This window comes from Pygocentrus nattereri, chromosome 3 (genome assembly GCF_015220715.1).
Source record: "Pygocentrus nattereri isolate fPygNat1 chromosome 3, fPygNat1.pri, whole genome shotgun sequence".
NCBI lineage: Eukaryota > Metazoa > Chordata > Actinopteri > Characiformes > Serrasalmidae > Pygocentrus > Pygocentrus nattereri.
Window position 1 is genome coordinate 6,435,106 of NC_051213.1, and position 16,351 is coordinate 6,451,456.

A 16,351-nucleotide genomic window follows, 5' to 3' on the forward strand; every position below is an offset into this window, starting at 1 on the left:
ACCATGTAAAATGAGCCATGAGCTCAGACCCTGATGTTGGTAAAGTCTATTACACCCACTTTTATGATTGCACTGGCAACAACAGCACCAGTGTTCTAGACATGCTGGACACATAATGCTTCAATGATGCTTTTGTTTCCCGCACTGTGTGAGTGAAAACATTGCGAGGGTGTATTTCACACATGCTTCTGTTGGCATATGGCGTGCGGCGTTCCCCTATTGTCTGGCACTGTATAGAGTTGTTGGGGAGGGGGCAAACCTCTACATTGCTGGAAGAAGGTATTTTGTGCAGGTGGTGGTTTGAAAAGAAAACCTCAGACAGGAACTCCATTATAAAGCTTGAACAACAGCTTATAATAAAATAATAGGAGTGTATTATGGTCGAGTCGAGGCTCTCACAGAATAATGATAGATAAGTGGAGCACAAACCTGGCTCTTATTCATCAAGGCTGTGAGAAAATAACATTAGATTTGAACATCCTGAGTGATGTAAGAGCTACTCTGCGTCTGATTCATTAAACTGTTGCACAAATATGAAACAAGTGGTGATTGGGGTGCAATTGTTGAATTGTAATTTGCATATATTTGTAAAAAAATAAAAAAATGAGGTTCATAAGGTAAATCAAGTACTGTACTGTATAATGCAGGTCAAACAGACTTACTAATCACTGCTTTCTGTTTCTATTAGCATTTCACAAGCTGGCCCAACCTTGTTGGAATTGGGGTTGCACCTCTGAAGATGTTATTTTCCAGACAGATTGCTATTACAGATATTTATGGACGTTTTTATCACCTTTGTAATTGCCTACCTTCCTGCTGCCTCTCGGTTTGCTTTGCGGCCTCCTCATCTGAGCTGTACTCGCCCTCGTCCTCGTCCTCGATCATGTGCTTTACTTACGGTCATTTACTTGTGTCAAACCTCAGAAGGCGAACACAGGCTTCCTCCGAGACCTGTGAAGCACCACCACAACGCTCACGCAACATCAGTGGACAGCTGAAAGCACCAACCTCCAGATCTGTTACGTCAGCCGACAGACGCCTGCGCTGACCAGCATAGTGTTGAGTGATTGGGGTAGAAGGGGCGGTGGTGGAGGGGTGCGTTGGGGTCATCCTAACCACCCATAGAGCGAGGTCAATTGTGCTCTCTTGGACTCCTGGGTACAGATGGCTGTAGCATCACCAGGGATTGAGTGATGACAGTGAGTGAGACAGTGAATCCCAGCTCATGTGTGAATAAGTGTTCTCTGGTCTGGAAACGCAATATTTTGTCTCTTACATCACTGCAGTTTTATCATCATTAATAATAAAGTTGCATGAAAGTTTCACCATGTAAAGCCAGCCTGACCCGAATGGGGAATTCCAAAGATTTTTTGCATAATTAAATAGTTAAGATGTAAACAAAGTCATTCAGCATGAATTGATGCAAAATGCTCCAGTCTAGAGAAATTAACTGAAGTGAATTGAATTGTTCACAGTGGTGGTGATAGGAACCAAACGTCTGAAGACGTTAAGGCCTCTAAAAGCTCCATCACAGTGAATGCACTGTCTGAAGCTGGAGGCGTTGTTTTATATCTTTGCGATAAGATTTGGCCTAAAAATCCATTCACGGCAGAGCAGTTCATGCAGGGACCTGCAAGGCAAAGTAATCCTCAAAGAAAATTGATTTGATTCAGAATTACCAAGGTCCTATCATTAACTACCATTGGAATAAATAGAGCGTACCAACATCAGGGGCCAAGCCTATGGCTTACTTTACAGAGTCACATGATTACACAGCCTGTCCTCTAGATTCCAGAGCACCTCCACTATAGACTGTAAAAAAAAGAGTTTTCGATTGTTATGATGTCAAGAACCCTTTTTGGTGCTGCATAGAACCGTTTCCAAAAAGGCTCTGTTCTGCACAAAATACAGCACATTCTCCAACAGTCTGAGGAGCTCTCTCACCCTGCAAAGAAACACTTTACATAGATGCTCTTGGTTCTAAAAAGAACCAATCCATTTATAAAAACCCTTAGAGAACCATCTTCAAGTGAGAACCCTCAACCAGCCAGCCTTGTGACCGGAAGGTCGCCGGTTCGATCCCCTGAGCCAACAGTGCGTGACTGAAGTGCCTTTGAGCAAGACACCTAACCCCCAACTGCTGCCCGGGTGCCATGGATAGGGCTGCCCATCGCTCTGGGCAAGTGTGCTCGCTGCCCCCTAGTGTGTGTCTTCACTAGTGTGTATGTGGTGTTTTACTCCACAAATGGGTTAAATGCGGAGGTGAAATTGCACCACTGTGGGACTAATAAGGGTCACTTAATTAGATTAAACTGAACCACACTGAAAAATCATTGAGGGCTATAGACCACTGGCCTGGACCTCGTCTCGCCCCTGTAATCAACATTACATATAAAACTCAGAAGATGTGTGGGTTCACTGGGGGTTCTGGATAGTAAATAAAATGTCTACATTAGTGTTGTAGTCATGGCGACGTCTGATTCCTATCACCACCACTGTAAAGACATCAGTACATTTCTCTACAGTGAACCATTGATACAGTGAGCCAAACCACTCTGAATGACTGTGATTACGTCTCAGCAAGTCAATCATGCAGTAACCATTGAGCTTTGGTCCATTTTATGTTTTTCTATTAAAAGCTGCAGTTTTAGGGGTCCTCACTCACTGTGACCGCTGCTGTATATGGGGCACGGTCAGTCACTAGAACCCAAAGAGGTGAACTGACCAAAACTCAAGCACCTGAACTCTCGTACTGCCTGCACAGATCTCACAGTCCGTGAAGGAAAATGTGGACGTGTGTAAACATTACCCATCCTAAGGACTGGTACCTACTGCTTTCTGTTTTTTTTACTTGCAGACCGGACCTTGAGCGCTCGCTCGCTCCATTTATAACATGCTCACGACCTCACCGCACGGCCGGAAAACAGCCACGAGGGGGCTTCCGATGTGAAAAGAGACTTCAAATCAAGGATAAAGACAACATCCAACCCTACAGCCACTCTCAGGTGGGAGAAACCAAGGGCAGCGGACTGCTGAAAGGTCAGACTGAAGAATAGATGCTAACCAGGTCCAGCTGCATAATTAAAGGGGCCATACTCTTATTCCTATTAGACGTACAACAGAATATAAACATAATGACTTGGCTGTGATGACTTAGTAAGGCATGGGAATGAGATAATTAAGTCATGACCATTACATAGTGAGGCATGGGAATGAGATCCTAATGCTTAGCCACAACTTAGTAAAGCATGGGAATGAGATAATTAAGTCATGACCATTACTTAGTGAGGCATGGGAATGAGATCCTAATGCTTAGCCACAACTTAGTAAGGCTTGGGAATGAGATAATTAAATAGTGGCCATGACTAAGTGTGGTGTGGGAACAAGGTAATTAAGTCATGGCCATTACTTAGTAAGGCATGAGAACAAGATAATTAAGTAGTGGCCATGACTAAGTGTGGCGTGGGAACAAGGTAATTAAGTCGTGGCCATTACTTAGTAAGGCTTGGGAATGAGATAATTAAGTAGTGGCCATGACTAAGTGTGGTGTGGGAACAAGGTAATTAAGTCATGGCCATTACTTAGTAAGGCATGAGAACAAGATAATTAAGTAGTGGCCATGACTAAGTGTGGTGTGGGAACAAGGTAATTAAGTCATGGCCATTACTTAGTAAGGCATGAGAACAAGATAATTAAATAGTGGCCATGACTAAGTGTGGTGTGAGAACAAGGTAATTAAGTCGTGGCCATTACTTAGTAATGCTTGGGAACAAGATAATTAAGTAGTGGCCATGACTAAGTGTGGCGGGGAACAAGGTGATTAAGTCGTGGCCATGATTGGAGATTTGAATGAGTCAAAGAGGAAAAAGACAAAAATCACCAATGTTGCCAGCGAAGCTGAGGGGGCAGAAAATTCCCACTGAGGGGACAGTGCCGTCACTGGACCTAACAGCACCCACCCCAAACGCCTGACTGTCAGCCACGCACTGCATCTGTTCTGCATTTCAGTCTCTTCACTGAAGGCTGTAACGTTCTATGATGATAATCAGTTCAGCTCCTCGTCATGATCTCTTCATAGCCACTGAACCAGTGTTATCGTTCCCTCAAGGGATCAATGTGGGGTAATTGTCGTCGACAGGGCGCATAAAGAAGAGTGATCTGTTCTCTTAATAAGCGGCTTGTACTTAACATCAGGGAACGTAGTGATGACATTCCAGATTAGCAGGTCTGACTGAGTATCAAAGCCTGCTGTAGGGCTTCGTCACATCAGAGCCTTCAATGACCAGGACTTTAACCCTTTAAAGGCTTTTCATCACTAAATCCACTGTTTTTCTTTCCGTTTTAAAGACGACGAGAAAAGAAATTACCAGGAAAAATGTGTTTACAGTGCCATGGATGTTATTTACGGAGCCCTGCCGCGTGACGTCACATATAAATAACAATAATGTGTGGCCACGACTTAGTAATGTGTGGAAACAAGTTAATTAAGTTGTGTCCATGACTTATTAAGGCGTGAGAACAAGATCCTAATGTGTGGCCACAACTTAGTAAGGCATCAGGATGAGATAATTAAGTCATGGCCACGACTTAATAAAGAATGGGAACGAGATCCTAATGCATGGCCACAACTTAGTAAGGCATCAGGACGAGATAATTAAGTCATGGCCACAACTTAGTAAGGCATGGGAACAAGATCCTAATGCATGACCACAACTTAGTAAGGCATCCGAATGAGATAATTAAATTGTGGCCATGACTTAGTAAGGCGTGGGAATGAGATCCTAATGTGTGGCCACAACATAGTAAGGCATGGGAATGAGATAATTAAAACATGGCCAAAACTTAGTCAGGTGTAGTAATGAGATTCCTTTGCATGGTCACAACTTTGTAAAGTATGGGAATAAGATAATTAAGACATGGCCAGAACATAGTCAGGCATGGGAATGATATCATAATGCATGGCCACAACTTAGAAAGGAATGGGAATGAGATAATTATGACGTAGCCAAAAAGTAGTCAGGCATGAAAAAAATGAGATCCTAATGTGTGGCCACAACTTAGTAAGGCATGGGAATGAGATAAGACGTGGCCATAACATAGTCAGGCATAGAAATCATTTCCTAACGCGTGGCTACAACTTAGTAAGGCATCAGAATGTGATAATTAAATTGTGGCAATGACTTAGTAAGGCATGGGTATTAAATAATTAAGACGTGGCCAAAATGTAGTCAAGCTTGGGAACGAGATCCTAATGTGTTGCCACAACTTAGTAAGGCATGGGAATAAGATAATTAAGATGTGGCCAAAACGTAGTCAAGCGTGGGAACGAGATCCTATTGCGTGGCCACAACTTAGTAAGGCATTGGATTGAGATAATTAAGTCACAGCCACAACTTAGTAAAGCACGAGAGCAAGATCCTAATGTGTGGTCACAACTTAGTAAGGCATGGGAATGAGACAAATCTGTGGTCAGTGCTTAGTTATCTAATTCCCATGCCTTTCTAAGTCATGGCCACATCATTTTTATTCATTCAGGATATCACCAGCTGGGATCCGTAGTTATTAGATAAAAGTTGCTCTCTGACTGATCCGACTTGTCCGATTTGATGTGAAGGGTGTCTGCCTTCTCACAGCATCTGTATTCTTAGTGAAAGAACAATAATCGCAAAATAACTGCAACCTGAAAAACGATCGTTAATAGAGGGGAACAGTAATTCCACTGAAACAAGCTTCCAAATGTCTTCATTTTCATCACAAACGAAGAGGAAGCGTTTTTCTTCCCACCTGCTTTATAAAAGGTAAATAGTATAATTTATTCTAGATGTGAATATTGACGATGAAAGGAAAACGAGCGTTCGGATTTCCGAGATTCTTGCCACATATCATCCCTCAGTTCACCGCTTTCTTGGTTTTTCATTTTACAGGCAGCTCAATCAGGAATTGTACAAGGATTTGCATGAAAGCTGTTATCAGATATAAAGTGTGGTGCAAAGTTTGGGCATCCCTGGTCAAAAGATGTTGGTTTTGGTTATGTAAGGTAGCCTCTTATGCTCCTTGGAACCACCGGTGACTCCAAAACATACTTCGTCATGTTCTTTATGACGTTCATATTTCATAAGCTACGTTCAGAAGCTGGGCGTCGTGTGAGGCTGCAACTGATTTTTGGCTTTCAGCAGTAAATTGTGAGCGTATAGTGATGCGTGTAGATCATAAAACGCATGTTCTGTTCATTTGAGGGGAGCTTTCATAAATAAATAAATAAATAAATAAATAAAGATCTGCATTTATTTCATACAGTTACTGAATAATATGTCTTAATAGAATTTCTGCACATTTTAATGCACAATTGTAGTATATTTGCTGCTTCACTACATATCAGGAAAAGAAAACAGCTTAAAAGTGGTCTGTGCAAAGATTATAGTACATTTCAAAAAAAAAAAAAAAAAGTTACACGCAAAGTTTTGTAGAAAACATATTTAGGTGTGTTTTCTGTACACAAGGTTTTGACTTATTTTCACTTAGAACATCAGTAGAGGTGATTTGACCAGGCATGTTCAAATTTTAATGTCTGATAACGGCAAATAATCTTGTACCACTGATGACTGATGACTGAGCTGGTTGTACATTGAAAAAAAACCAAGAAAACGGTAACCTAAGGGATGGAATCGGCAAGGAAATCCCAATGATGGGTCATTTTCCTTTCACCCTCCATATTCATACCTAGCGTGAATTGCATTTATTTGCCTTCTGAAAAGGTTAGGCACATTCTCCGGTCCATACGGTCCATATGTGGAAACTAAGCTGCAAAAGTTGCCTCTTTTGAATTCAGCATTTCTACAATGTCATCAAAAACCAACGAGCACTTATTCCGTCTACAGCAGTTTAGCTCCGCCCACACACACTGAAGTTATAAAGGGTGTTTCAGTACGGACGGCTTTCGGAACGAGGTACAACAGCCAGTGTGGCAAAAACAAGGTAAAGCAAGGTTGAAAAATTGTCATGAAAATGAGTTTTTGGTACATAAAGATAAAGTGCCACAAGAATTGGGCACTTAAAAATATTTGCTTTTCACAGTTTCTGTCACGCAATGTACCTCGAAATCAAAACAGAAGTGGAGACACGTCGTCTTCACACAGTGACAATACATCCAAATGAAGCTCGGAGTGAAAAAGCACAGCAGGCCGTGAAGCAGGAGGAGAGATGCTCTGCTGTTATTGACATGCGGTGTAAGCACTTAGTGTTCCCTCGTGTCCCGAAACCCTGGATAACCAGGGCTCAGTGAGTGTGTGCGCGCTGTGGCCTCGGTACCTGGAGTCAGCAGGATGACGGAGGTGACAATTAAAGAGCAGATGACCAGAATGACAAGCAGAGCAATCGCTATTCCCTTCCAGTTCCTCTGCGGAGGGTTACTGCCCACCAGCTCCTACAGACACAAAGAGAGAGAGAGAGAGAGAGAGAGAATGCAAATTAGAGCTTGGTCAAGGACAAACACGTGTAAGTCTATGTACGGCACTCCGAAGGAGAAAATCAGCCATCAGCCCGAAACAGCAGGAAGAATTTCCCACATTCTGTCATCCCCGTTACAACAGCCGAGACAGACAAACAGCCGAATGCGTTCACAGTAGTGGGAATTACTACAAGGTCACCATTGCAATAATAATAATTCAAACAATTTGATAAATGAACTACACTGCAGAAAAGAGTACCTTGTCAAGTAAAAGTATCTTAAATACAGTCAACAAATCTCATATCTGCCCTGTTAAGATAGCTGTAAGCTTAATTTAAGATTGTTTACCTTCCTTCTAGACGTGACTTGCTTGTTTTAAAAAGTTTATTAAGTAAAATGATCTTAATGATCAGATCATTTTGGAAAAGTACTAGATATAACAACTAGAATTAAGATCATTTCATTGAGAAGATGCCACATTTTGCAGCGTAATACAGTAATAATAATAACGCTTTATTTATAGGGAGTGTTTCATAGAAATGAAGATGGTTTATGATGTAAACAAAGTAATAAAATGCATAACAAGTGCGCAAAAGTAAGAGGTGATATTTTATGTTGCGACGTCAATTTAGAACAAGACCACCCTTATAAATTAATAAAAATTTATTCGTGGATATTAATTAGGTCACAACGTAAAATCCTTAATAAGCAGCTACAACATACACATAAAGGGATGACAGTGACCTGTTGCTTGCCAAATAGTGAGCCCACAGATCTTCTTGGTTACTTTGCCTTCTCCATCTGTCAGCCTTAAACCCGTGGGCTTCACCAGACATTCATATTCATCAGCTCACTTTTGCCATTTTTAACTGTGTTATAAGTCAATTCAATTATTTTAAACACTTAATGTGTTTATGATGAATTAACAGCCATTATTAAACCCATTTTGAACGATTTATAAACCCTTTATAAGGGTAGTCTTCTTTATAAGTGGTACCCAAAGTTCTTCTGTGAGCACATTATGGGTATCGTCCATACTTGTGCACTGACCAACTGCATGATTCACTGCCAAAGAGCACAATTAGCCCTGTTTAAGTTAAGTTAAGTGATACTTTTTTGATCCCACATCGGGGAAATTCCACCTCCGCATTTAAACCCATCCGTGAAGTGAAACACCACATACACTCTAGTGAGCACACACACACTAGGGGGCAGTGAGCACACTTGCCCGGAGCGGTGGGCAGCCCTATCCACGGCGCCCGGGGAGCAGTTGGAGGTTAGGCGTCTTGCTCAAGGACACCTCAGTCATGGACTGTCTGTGCTGGGGCAACCTTCCGGTCACAGGGCCAGATCCCTAACCTCCAGCCCACGACTGCCCAACCAATAGTTGGATTAATGCAGTACAGAAGGTGAAATATTAAATAAAACCACTACGTCCAGAGTTTTGATGGCAGTTTTTAAACATGGCACTACTAGCTTGTTGTGCATGTGTCAAAATATCATAATATGATGCATCATTAATTATCATGACGTATTTTTGTATCTCGCCCACCCCTAGCAGCTGTCCAAAAGCAGCGTGGAAAGGACGCCAAAGTCACACGTGCACAGGCAATAGAGAGAGTTTTACAATGTGACACATTGTAGTTTATTCCGTCTCTGTTATTATATTATTGCTTAGCCTCCAAAAAAACTTTATCAACGCTTCAGGGGTCTCATTACAGTTCACTTATTTAGGGGTGCGTTAATGTTTTCTGCAGAGCACCCACCACTGCTGCTCCCATGGCCTTTTATACCAGCTGCACTGGACAAACAACAAAATTAGTCACACACAAACTACAGGAATTATACCAATTCTTATACCATTCGCAACTGGCGCAAAAAACAAAAACAGTGCAGAAACATTTCACTTTGGTTCTGCTATAAAAGGAACATGCATTCGCTTAATTTGTGCACCTGATACTTTATATTCAATGACACACAGCATGCAGTAGAATTTTACTTCAAGTTGATCTGAAAGAACGACACAAAAAGGCTTTTTAAAATATTTTAAAATATGAATGTATTCGTATCATGCTACCCAAATGGGCCTCCCCTGGGATTCTGGTATGGTGGGATTGTATATCGTGAGGGTAAGACGCACAATGTGCCAATGCAACAGCCCTACTTCTCACAGAAATACTGTCCTTTTATTCTTTACACAATAAAAATAATAATTCCATTAAAAAATCATCAATATTTGATTTGATTCCTTCAATGTATCAACTGTATTTTGACTCAAAATATCATGGTACTATGATGTATCGATTTTTCTTGTCCCGCCTGGTAATTCATGACCTTGCTCCTGAGCAGAATTCCGGAAATTATGGCTGAAATAAGATTTGCGGTTATGAGAAGCCCGGGGGCCTTTTTTTTTTTAGACTCTGCATTATATTCAAGCATATTAAGCCATTACAAAAGTTCATGTTTAATGTATAACGAGACGGACTAACAGAGCTGATCTCACGCGGAGTTACCAGATGAAAGTCAAACCACACTGGAAAAGACAAAAGTGATGCACCGAATTTGCCTGATTCAACCGTGTTAACCGTCATTATTCCCATTTGAATAAGAGATATTACAGCAACATCCATTTATCTGACAGATTTTTGTCAATAGAGATGTTCACGTAATGTTTGTGATTCATGTGGAAATGATGAACACATCACTTTATTCCTGCGCTTCAGACCTCGACACTTCAAACCGAGACGTAAAGATTTTCGCTCCGAGCTGTAAATGAGACAGAATGACAAAGTGGCGAAACGTCTGGAAACATCTAAGATACGACAGAAGGAAAAACGCCACTTCGGCTTGATCAGGAATCAAAAAGCGAGGAATCAAAAATAGAGTTCTGACAAGCGCACGTCAAGTGAGTCACTGGTGCATTCATAATCAAAGACGTGCTGCGACTAATTTTGAGGGATTTGGTCTGAAAGCCAGGCGGGCTGGGGGGCTACTCCGGCGTGTTTTCGAGAAAGAAAAACCGTCGCTAAGACAAATGAAGCAGACTCTGTTTCCCTGGTGTTGCAAGGCGTGACCCGTGGCCTTCCTGCCTGAGGTTTTCATTAAAAAGCTAAAGCAGGCCTGACAGAGTGGAATAGCCGCCGCCGCAGCAGCCGCTGGATTAGACCGTTAAAAGCTGAGCTGTTAGTGACCTTGTTGCCGTCCTAATTGAATGGCGCAGCAGACATCATTAGCCCAGAGATAACGGCAGCCAGGTCCTGTTTACTGGGACAGCCATTAGAAAGACTCATTACGGAGCGAGCTTGACTCTGAATGAGTGCGCGCGTGTCTGACTCTCTTTCAGGTCACTTAGGCAGACAGTGGCACATGAACACCAACAGCACTGAACTGTAGCGCTGCATAATAGCATTTAATAGTAGTTATCACAATGTGTTACTTCCTCATCGACCATCTGATCTGGTGTGATACTGCAAACTACTGTAAAACGAAACATAATCAACAAATATCACCACAAATCATTCTCCATGTTCAAGAAATACAATACTTCTGCTCAGCACGGTCATTTTAAGATTACGAGACCCTTATTAGTCCCACAACGGGGACATTTCACCTCTGCATTTAACCCATCCGTGAAGTGAAACACCACATACACACTAGTGAATACACACACTAGGGGGCAGTGAGCACACTTGCCCGGAGCGGTGGGCAGCCCAATCCACAGGGAGCAGTTGGGAGTTAGGTGTCTTGCTCAAGGACACCTCAGTCATGTGCTGTCGGCTCTGGGGATCGAACCGGTGACCCTCTGGTCACGAGGCTGGTTCCCTTACCTCCAGCCAACGACTGCCCCCAAATTTTAATGACCACAGAGAAGCAGCTCATCACGCACATGGATTAACTCTTTTTCACCACCGTTTTCTCACAATCCAGTAAGTTAAGGACAATGCTCTCAGCATCACATCAGGATTGGCAGATACTTGCTTTAGACAGAATGATCACCGCCTGACAGATGTTTACGTTTGAGTGACATTTAAAACTCTCATTTGATGATTTATTTATTAAACTCTGAAGAGGAGAAAGTTTGGGCTACTGCACTAAAATACCTGCATTATTGTGATTTTGTATGTTGTTTTCTTGCATATTGTTCCAACAGCAGTGACCTATATCGCTGCTGACAGAACAAAACCTCATATCTCCACAGCTCGCAGATTCTTACAGTAGAGGCTCTCAAGGAGAACTAGAGGTTTCCACTTTGCTGTTGCTTTTGTTAGTTTGCTGCTCGTTGATTTATCCACAGTTCTCCTGTGAGATGCTTTCCAAGCCATTGATAAGCTGTATTTGGATGAAAGGGCTACATGGATTCTATCATAACCACAATTCTATCATACAGCCAGCTGCAGCTGGTAACTGCTTTGGATGCTTCAGAGAGCCATTCTAGGAAAATGCCTTAATGGTATTAAAGTACGTCAATGATTTGTCTTGTTAATGCATTATTAATGTCTTAACTTTGACATCTGACCTCCCAAAATAAATTCATAAATTAACCTTTTAGGAAAAAAATAAGAAACTTGTACAGAAACTGGCTGATGTGACTGCTAAAGCAAACATCATGTGTTGTAAGGCTTTCTTTCAGCTAACAATCAAATGCTGGGAACCACTGCATCCAATTCTGATTGCACTATATTTAATACAATCTCCTGCTTGTGTAATTCAATGCAGCTGTTACCACGTCTAATCTACAGAAGCCTGTATGATGTTTGAGACTGCGCTTAAATATGATGTTAATGAGCGTTCTGTTAGATTTCTGTCTAACCAAAACAACCCAGGCTTCTCATCTCTTCATTAACTGACATACCAAGTACAATATTTACCAAAACTAAAGCTTCTTCAGTTCCGTACTGGAGCCACGAGGCCAATGTAGCTAACAAGTAATGGGAGCTTTAACCCACCAGTTAATGTGGTGCGCTCGCAAATCGCCACCGACTTACCTCAAACCATGTAGGGCTGTTCATAATCTCTAAAAAACATACTTATGTAGTTCTAACACTGTACGACACCCTGTTATCTATAAACACGGACAGAAATACAGACAAAAGTCAAGCTTTGAGATGCACTTTTGTCCGTTTTTTTAGATACGCTTGACAATATAACTTCACAATCGACTAAGTTTGATATTTTGACAAGCTATTCCTTTTTACACTTCAGGTACGGTCACTGAATTACAATTACTGGCCTTGAGCATATTCAACACGTTGAAGCCCTGCTTTAATATGGTCATCATAGGAAATGAATTATGAATGATGCGCCAGCTCTGGAAGGCACGCTAGAATATTTATAGAGGAATGGAGTCGTGTCGCAGCTACAGTGTTTTGACTTAGACACACTAACATGGACTGGACCAATATACTGTGGGGACCTGTAAGAATGAATATTAACAGATAATTTCATAATTAGCCAAGCAGTATGGCTGGAGAGAGCTGATTTCTCCTCTGCAGAGTGTCACAAACAAGGCCCACGCTTCTTCACACTTGCTCACCAAAAAGGTAAATTTAGAATTTTCATGAAATTTCTACAAACGTGACCAAAAGTGACCCATCCCTCCTCCACTCTCAGCAGCAGTTGCTATGTTTGCTCTCGCCCCTTCTCTTCAGTCTCTACACCAACAGCTGTAGCATCTGTGAAGATCCTGAGGTTTGCTGATGACAACACTGGGATGGGCCTCATAACCAGTAGTGATGAGCCTGCCTATAGAAGGCAAGTCAAGCAGCTGGTCTTCTGGTGCAGCAGCAGCCACCTGTTGCTGATCAAGCAGAAGACTGTAGAGATGGTGGTGGGCTTCAGGTGCAAACCCCCCTTTCTACCTCCCAAACTTACGATCAATGTAGTTCCTACTGCAGAGTCCTGGGAACAAACATAACCAGGGACCTGAAAGCAATGTGGAGAATGTTCTTCCTGAGGTAGCTGAAGAAATTCTACCCGCTGCAGATCCCGATGACCCACTTCTACGCAGCGGTCATCGAGTCCATCCTCACATCATCCATAATGCTCACAAGATCAAGCCAAACTCCAGCGCATAATCAGGACAGCGGAGAGGATCATTGGTGCTTCAGGACACCTACAACAGCAGGGTGATGAAGCATTTTGACCCCTCTCATCTTGAACATTCTCCTTTTCAGCGAATTTCCTCTGGTAGAAGATTCAGGACCATCAAAGCCAGCGCAACCAGGCGTGCTAACAGACTTTTCCCCAGAGCTGTAGCTCTCATTAACCAGAGTGGACACCTTACACTTTAAACTTAAACCGAACCTGGCAAACCGCCCTTACTGTATTACAGTATAACTCATATGTACCATCATGCTTGTTTGCACAGCGTGACAAATATTCATATCAGCCTGTAATATAACAGCTTATTGTATGTCTCTTCAGATCCTGCTCACATACACATATTCCCATATTCATCTCCTTTAGTTCATTTCACATTGACACTCCTTTATATTTGCTCTCTTATTCTAAATTCTATTTTTTTTAGTTATGTCTGTTGCTTGGTCATTTATTACTTGATTTCTTTTGAACATTTGTTATAGTCTATACGCTTGTCTGGTCTGTTTATTATGTTCTATGTCATACATGTCTCCACCCACCAAGACTAATTCCTCATATGAATAACAAACCCGGCGGAATAAAGTGATTCTTCACTGAACACAACTCAGTTTTGGTCACTTGAAGTTGCTCCATATTACAGAAATAGTGTGTTTGTGGACCATTCAGACTGCAGAGATTTGCAAAAAATTAGGCTATGATCTTTTTAAAGTCAAAGCATTACTAGAGGTAGAACTATATAAATATGTACAAAGTCATCCTTTCTAGTGTCCTTCCTATTGGGAGGTGTCTGTCCCAAACCCTAACCCCTAAATGTATACTTGTGAAAATAAATTAAATAAATTATTTTTTTCCCCTTATTAGATTTTTTATTAAACATATTGTTGGATTTTAAAAAGTTGAGTTAAAGTTGTTTAGTTTATTTTTAAGTTTAATTAAAAAAGAATTCTCACATTTATTACTCTAAATTTAATACACAGTTGCTACCCTACTTTTATGTCTTAAGCCCATAGGTGGAGCCATATTTTAGCCACACGCCTGCATTTTGAAGTGAATGTGGTTGGTTAGTGTAGTGGGTAACCCCTCTGCCTTCTACGCTGTAGATTGGGGTTCAATCCCCACCTGGGTAAACACCCTACACTATACCAATAAGAGTCCTTGGGCAAGACTCCTAACACCACCTTGGCCTTCCTGTGTAAATTGATTAAACTGTAAGTCGCTCTGGATAAGAGCGTCAGCCAAATGTAAATGAAGTGAAAGCATCCTAAAGTGTGAAAATCAGGGTGGAACATTAAAACTTGTCATTACTCCAAAACACATTTTCTGAAATTCTGTACTTTTTTTTAATGAAACAGGATTTTATGTGCGCACAACTGTTCAAAGTTGTGTTTCCTATTCAGGTACTGAGTAGCTTTCAGAGTTACATTTAAAAACAACTAAATCAGTCACTACTGAAACACTCACTAATTTAATTTAATTTAGATACTAATTTATTATAATTTGCTTAGTGTTACATTCATTTTAATAGTGACAAAGTGATCACTCATTTACTTTAATAAAATAAACATAATTGTGGTAGAGGGTCACTAAGATTAGAAATGAGCAGATCAGAGGGACGGTGAAGGTGGAGCAGTTTGGAGATAAAGCCAGAGAGGCCAGGTTGAGATGGTTTGGACATGTGTTGAGGAGGACTAGTGGATATATTGGGCAAAGAATGTTGGAGATGGAGCTGCCAGGTAGAAGGAGAAGAGGTAGACCTCAGAGAAGGTTTATGGATGTAGTGAAGGTGGACATGGAGATGGTTGGTGTGAAAGTAGAGGAGGCAATGGATAGGGCAAGATGGAGGCAGATGATCCGCTGTGGCGACCCCTAAAGGGAGCAGCCGAAAGAAGAAGAAGTGGTAGAGGGTCACTCTATATACAGCAAAATCATTGTAGTCTAAAGTCCAAGTCAGTTGCTGCTCTGATTTTGAACCAATTCAATAACAAGATCCATGCAGCGTCAATGGTACTGTCTGAAATCTCAATCTTTTGGTCAGTCGTTGGTTATTCGCCAGTCAGTTCACTGTATAGTGAATTCAGTGTAGTGAATAATGAGCAAGTTATCTAGCGGACCACCCAGAAGACTCAATTTCAACTCATATTTACTTTGTGTGAGCCTGAAAATTCACACTGTTAAGACTGATCAGGTGCCATTTTCTTGTTCTGTGTTATTGTTCTTGATCTGTACTCAAGCCAACATTAGCATCATGACAAACTAGATGGTTTGATTGTTTCAATGAACTATAACACCACAGCCCAGCTGAGTAAAGCAGCATTTCAATCCGGAAATTAAGAACTAAGACAGTTGAATGGGATTTTTGACAATATTCGGCAAAGCTTGGCCATCTCGGCACAGCAGTGCTGCTGGAGTTTAGACACACTGTGTACACTGGCCACTTTATTAGAAACCCCACCCTTGTAGCTCCTTGCTGGTGCACTGCTAGAGACTGAAGATGTACAGTTTGTGGTATCCATCCTCCAGGCCTTCACCAATGGTCACTTTCTTATCATAGAGCGGCTCTTGGCTGAATATGTTGGGGTGGCGGACTATTTCTGGTTTCCCTACATGGTCAGGACATTTTATCCTGGGAATGTACTAAAACAAACACACAATGTAAGCAGGCCAGAAAGTGCCCTGAAGCACAGTCCTCCCCGATGATTTCCCATCAGTCCTTTTTCCATCTGGCCTCGCCCAACACAAGGGCACGAGCTGAACGGAAAACAAAAAGAGCAAACCCATCATCATCATCATCATCATCATGCTTAA

At 41.6% G+C, this 16,351-nt stretch overlaps 1 protein-coding gene across 4 annotated transcripts in view; it reads right to left on the minus strand.

Annotated features, from left to right (window-relative positions):
• The window catches only part of dpp6a (dipeptidyl-peptidase 6a), a 615,071-nt gene that overhangs the window by 200,415 nt on the left and 398,305 nt on the right, over positions 1-16,351 (minus strand). For all 4 annotated transcript variants that reach the window (XM_017705640.2, XM_017705658.2, XM_037536774.1 and 1 more), the window contains one exon: positions 7,309-7,423. In XM_017705640.2, coding sequence (XP_017561129.1) covers positions 7,309-7,423 — 115 coding nt within the window. The remainder of the gene's footprint in view (positions 1-7,308; positions 7,424-16,351) is intronic.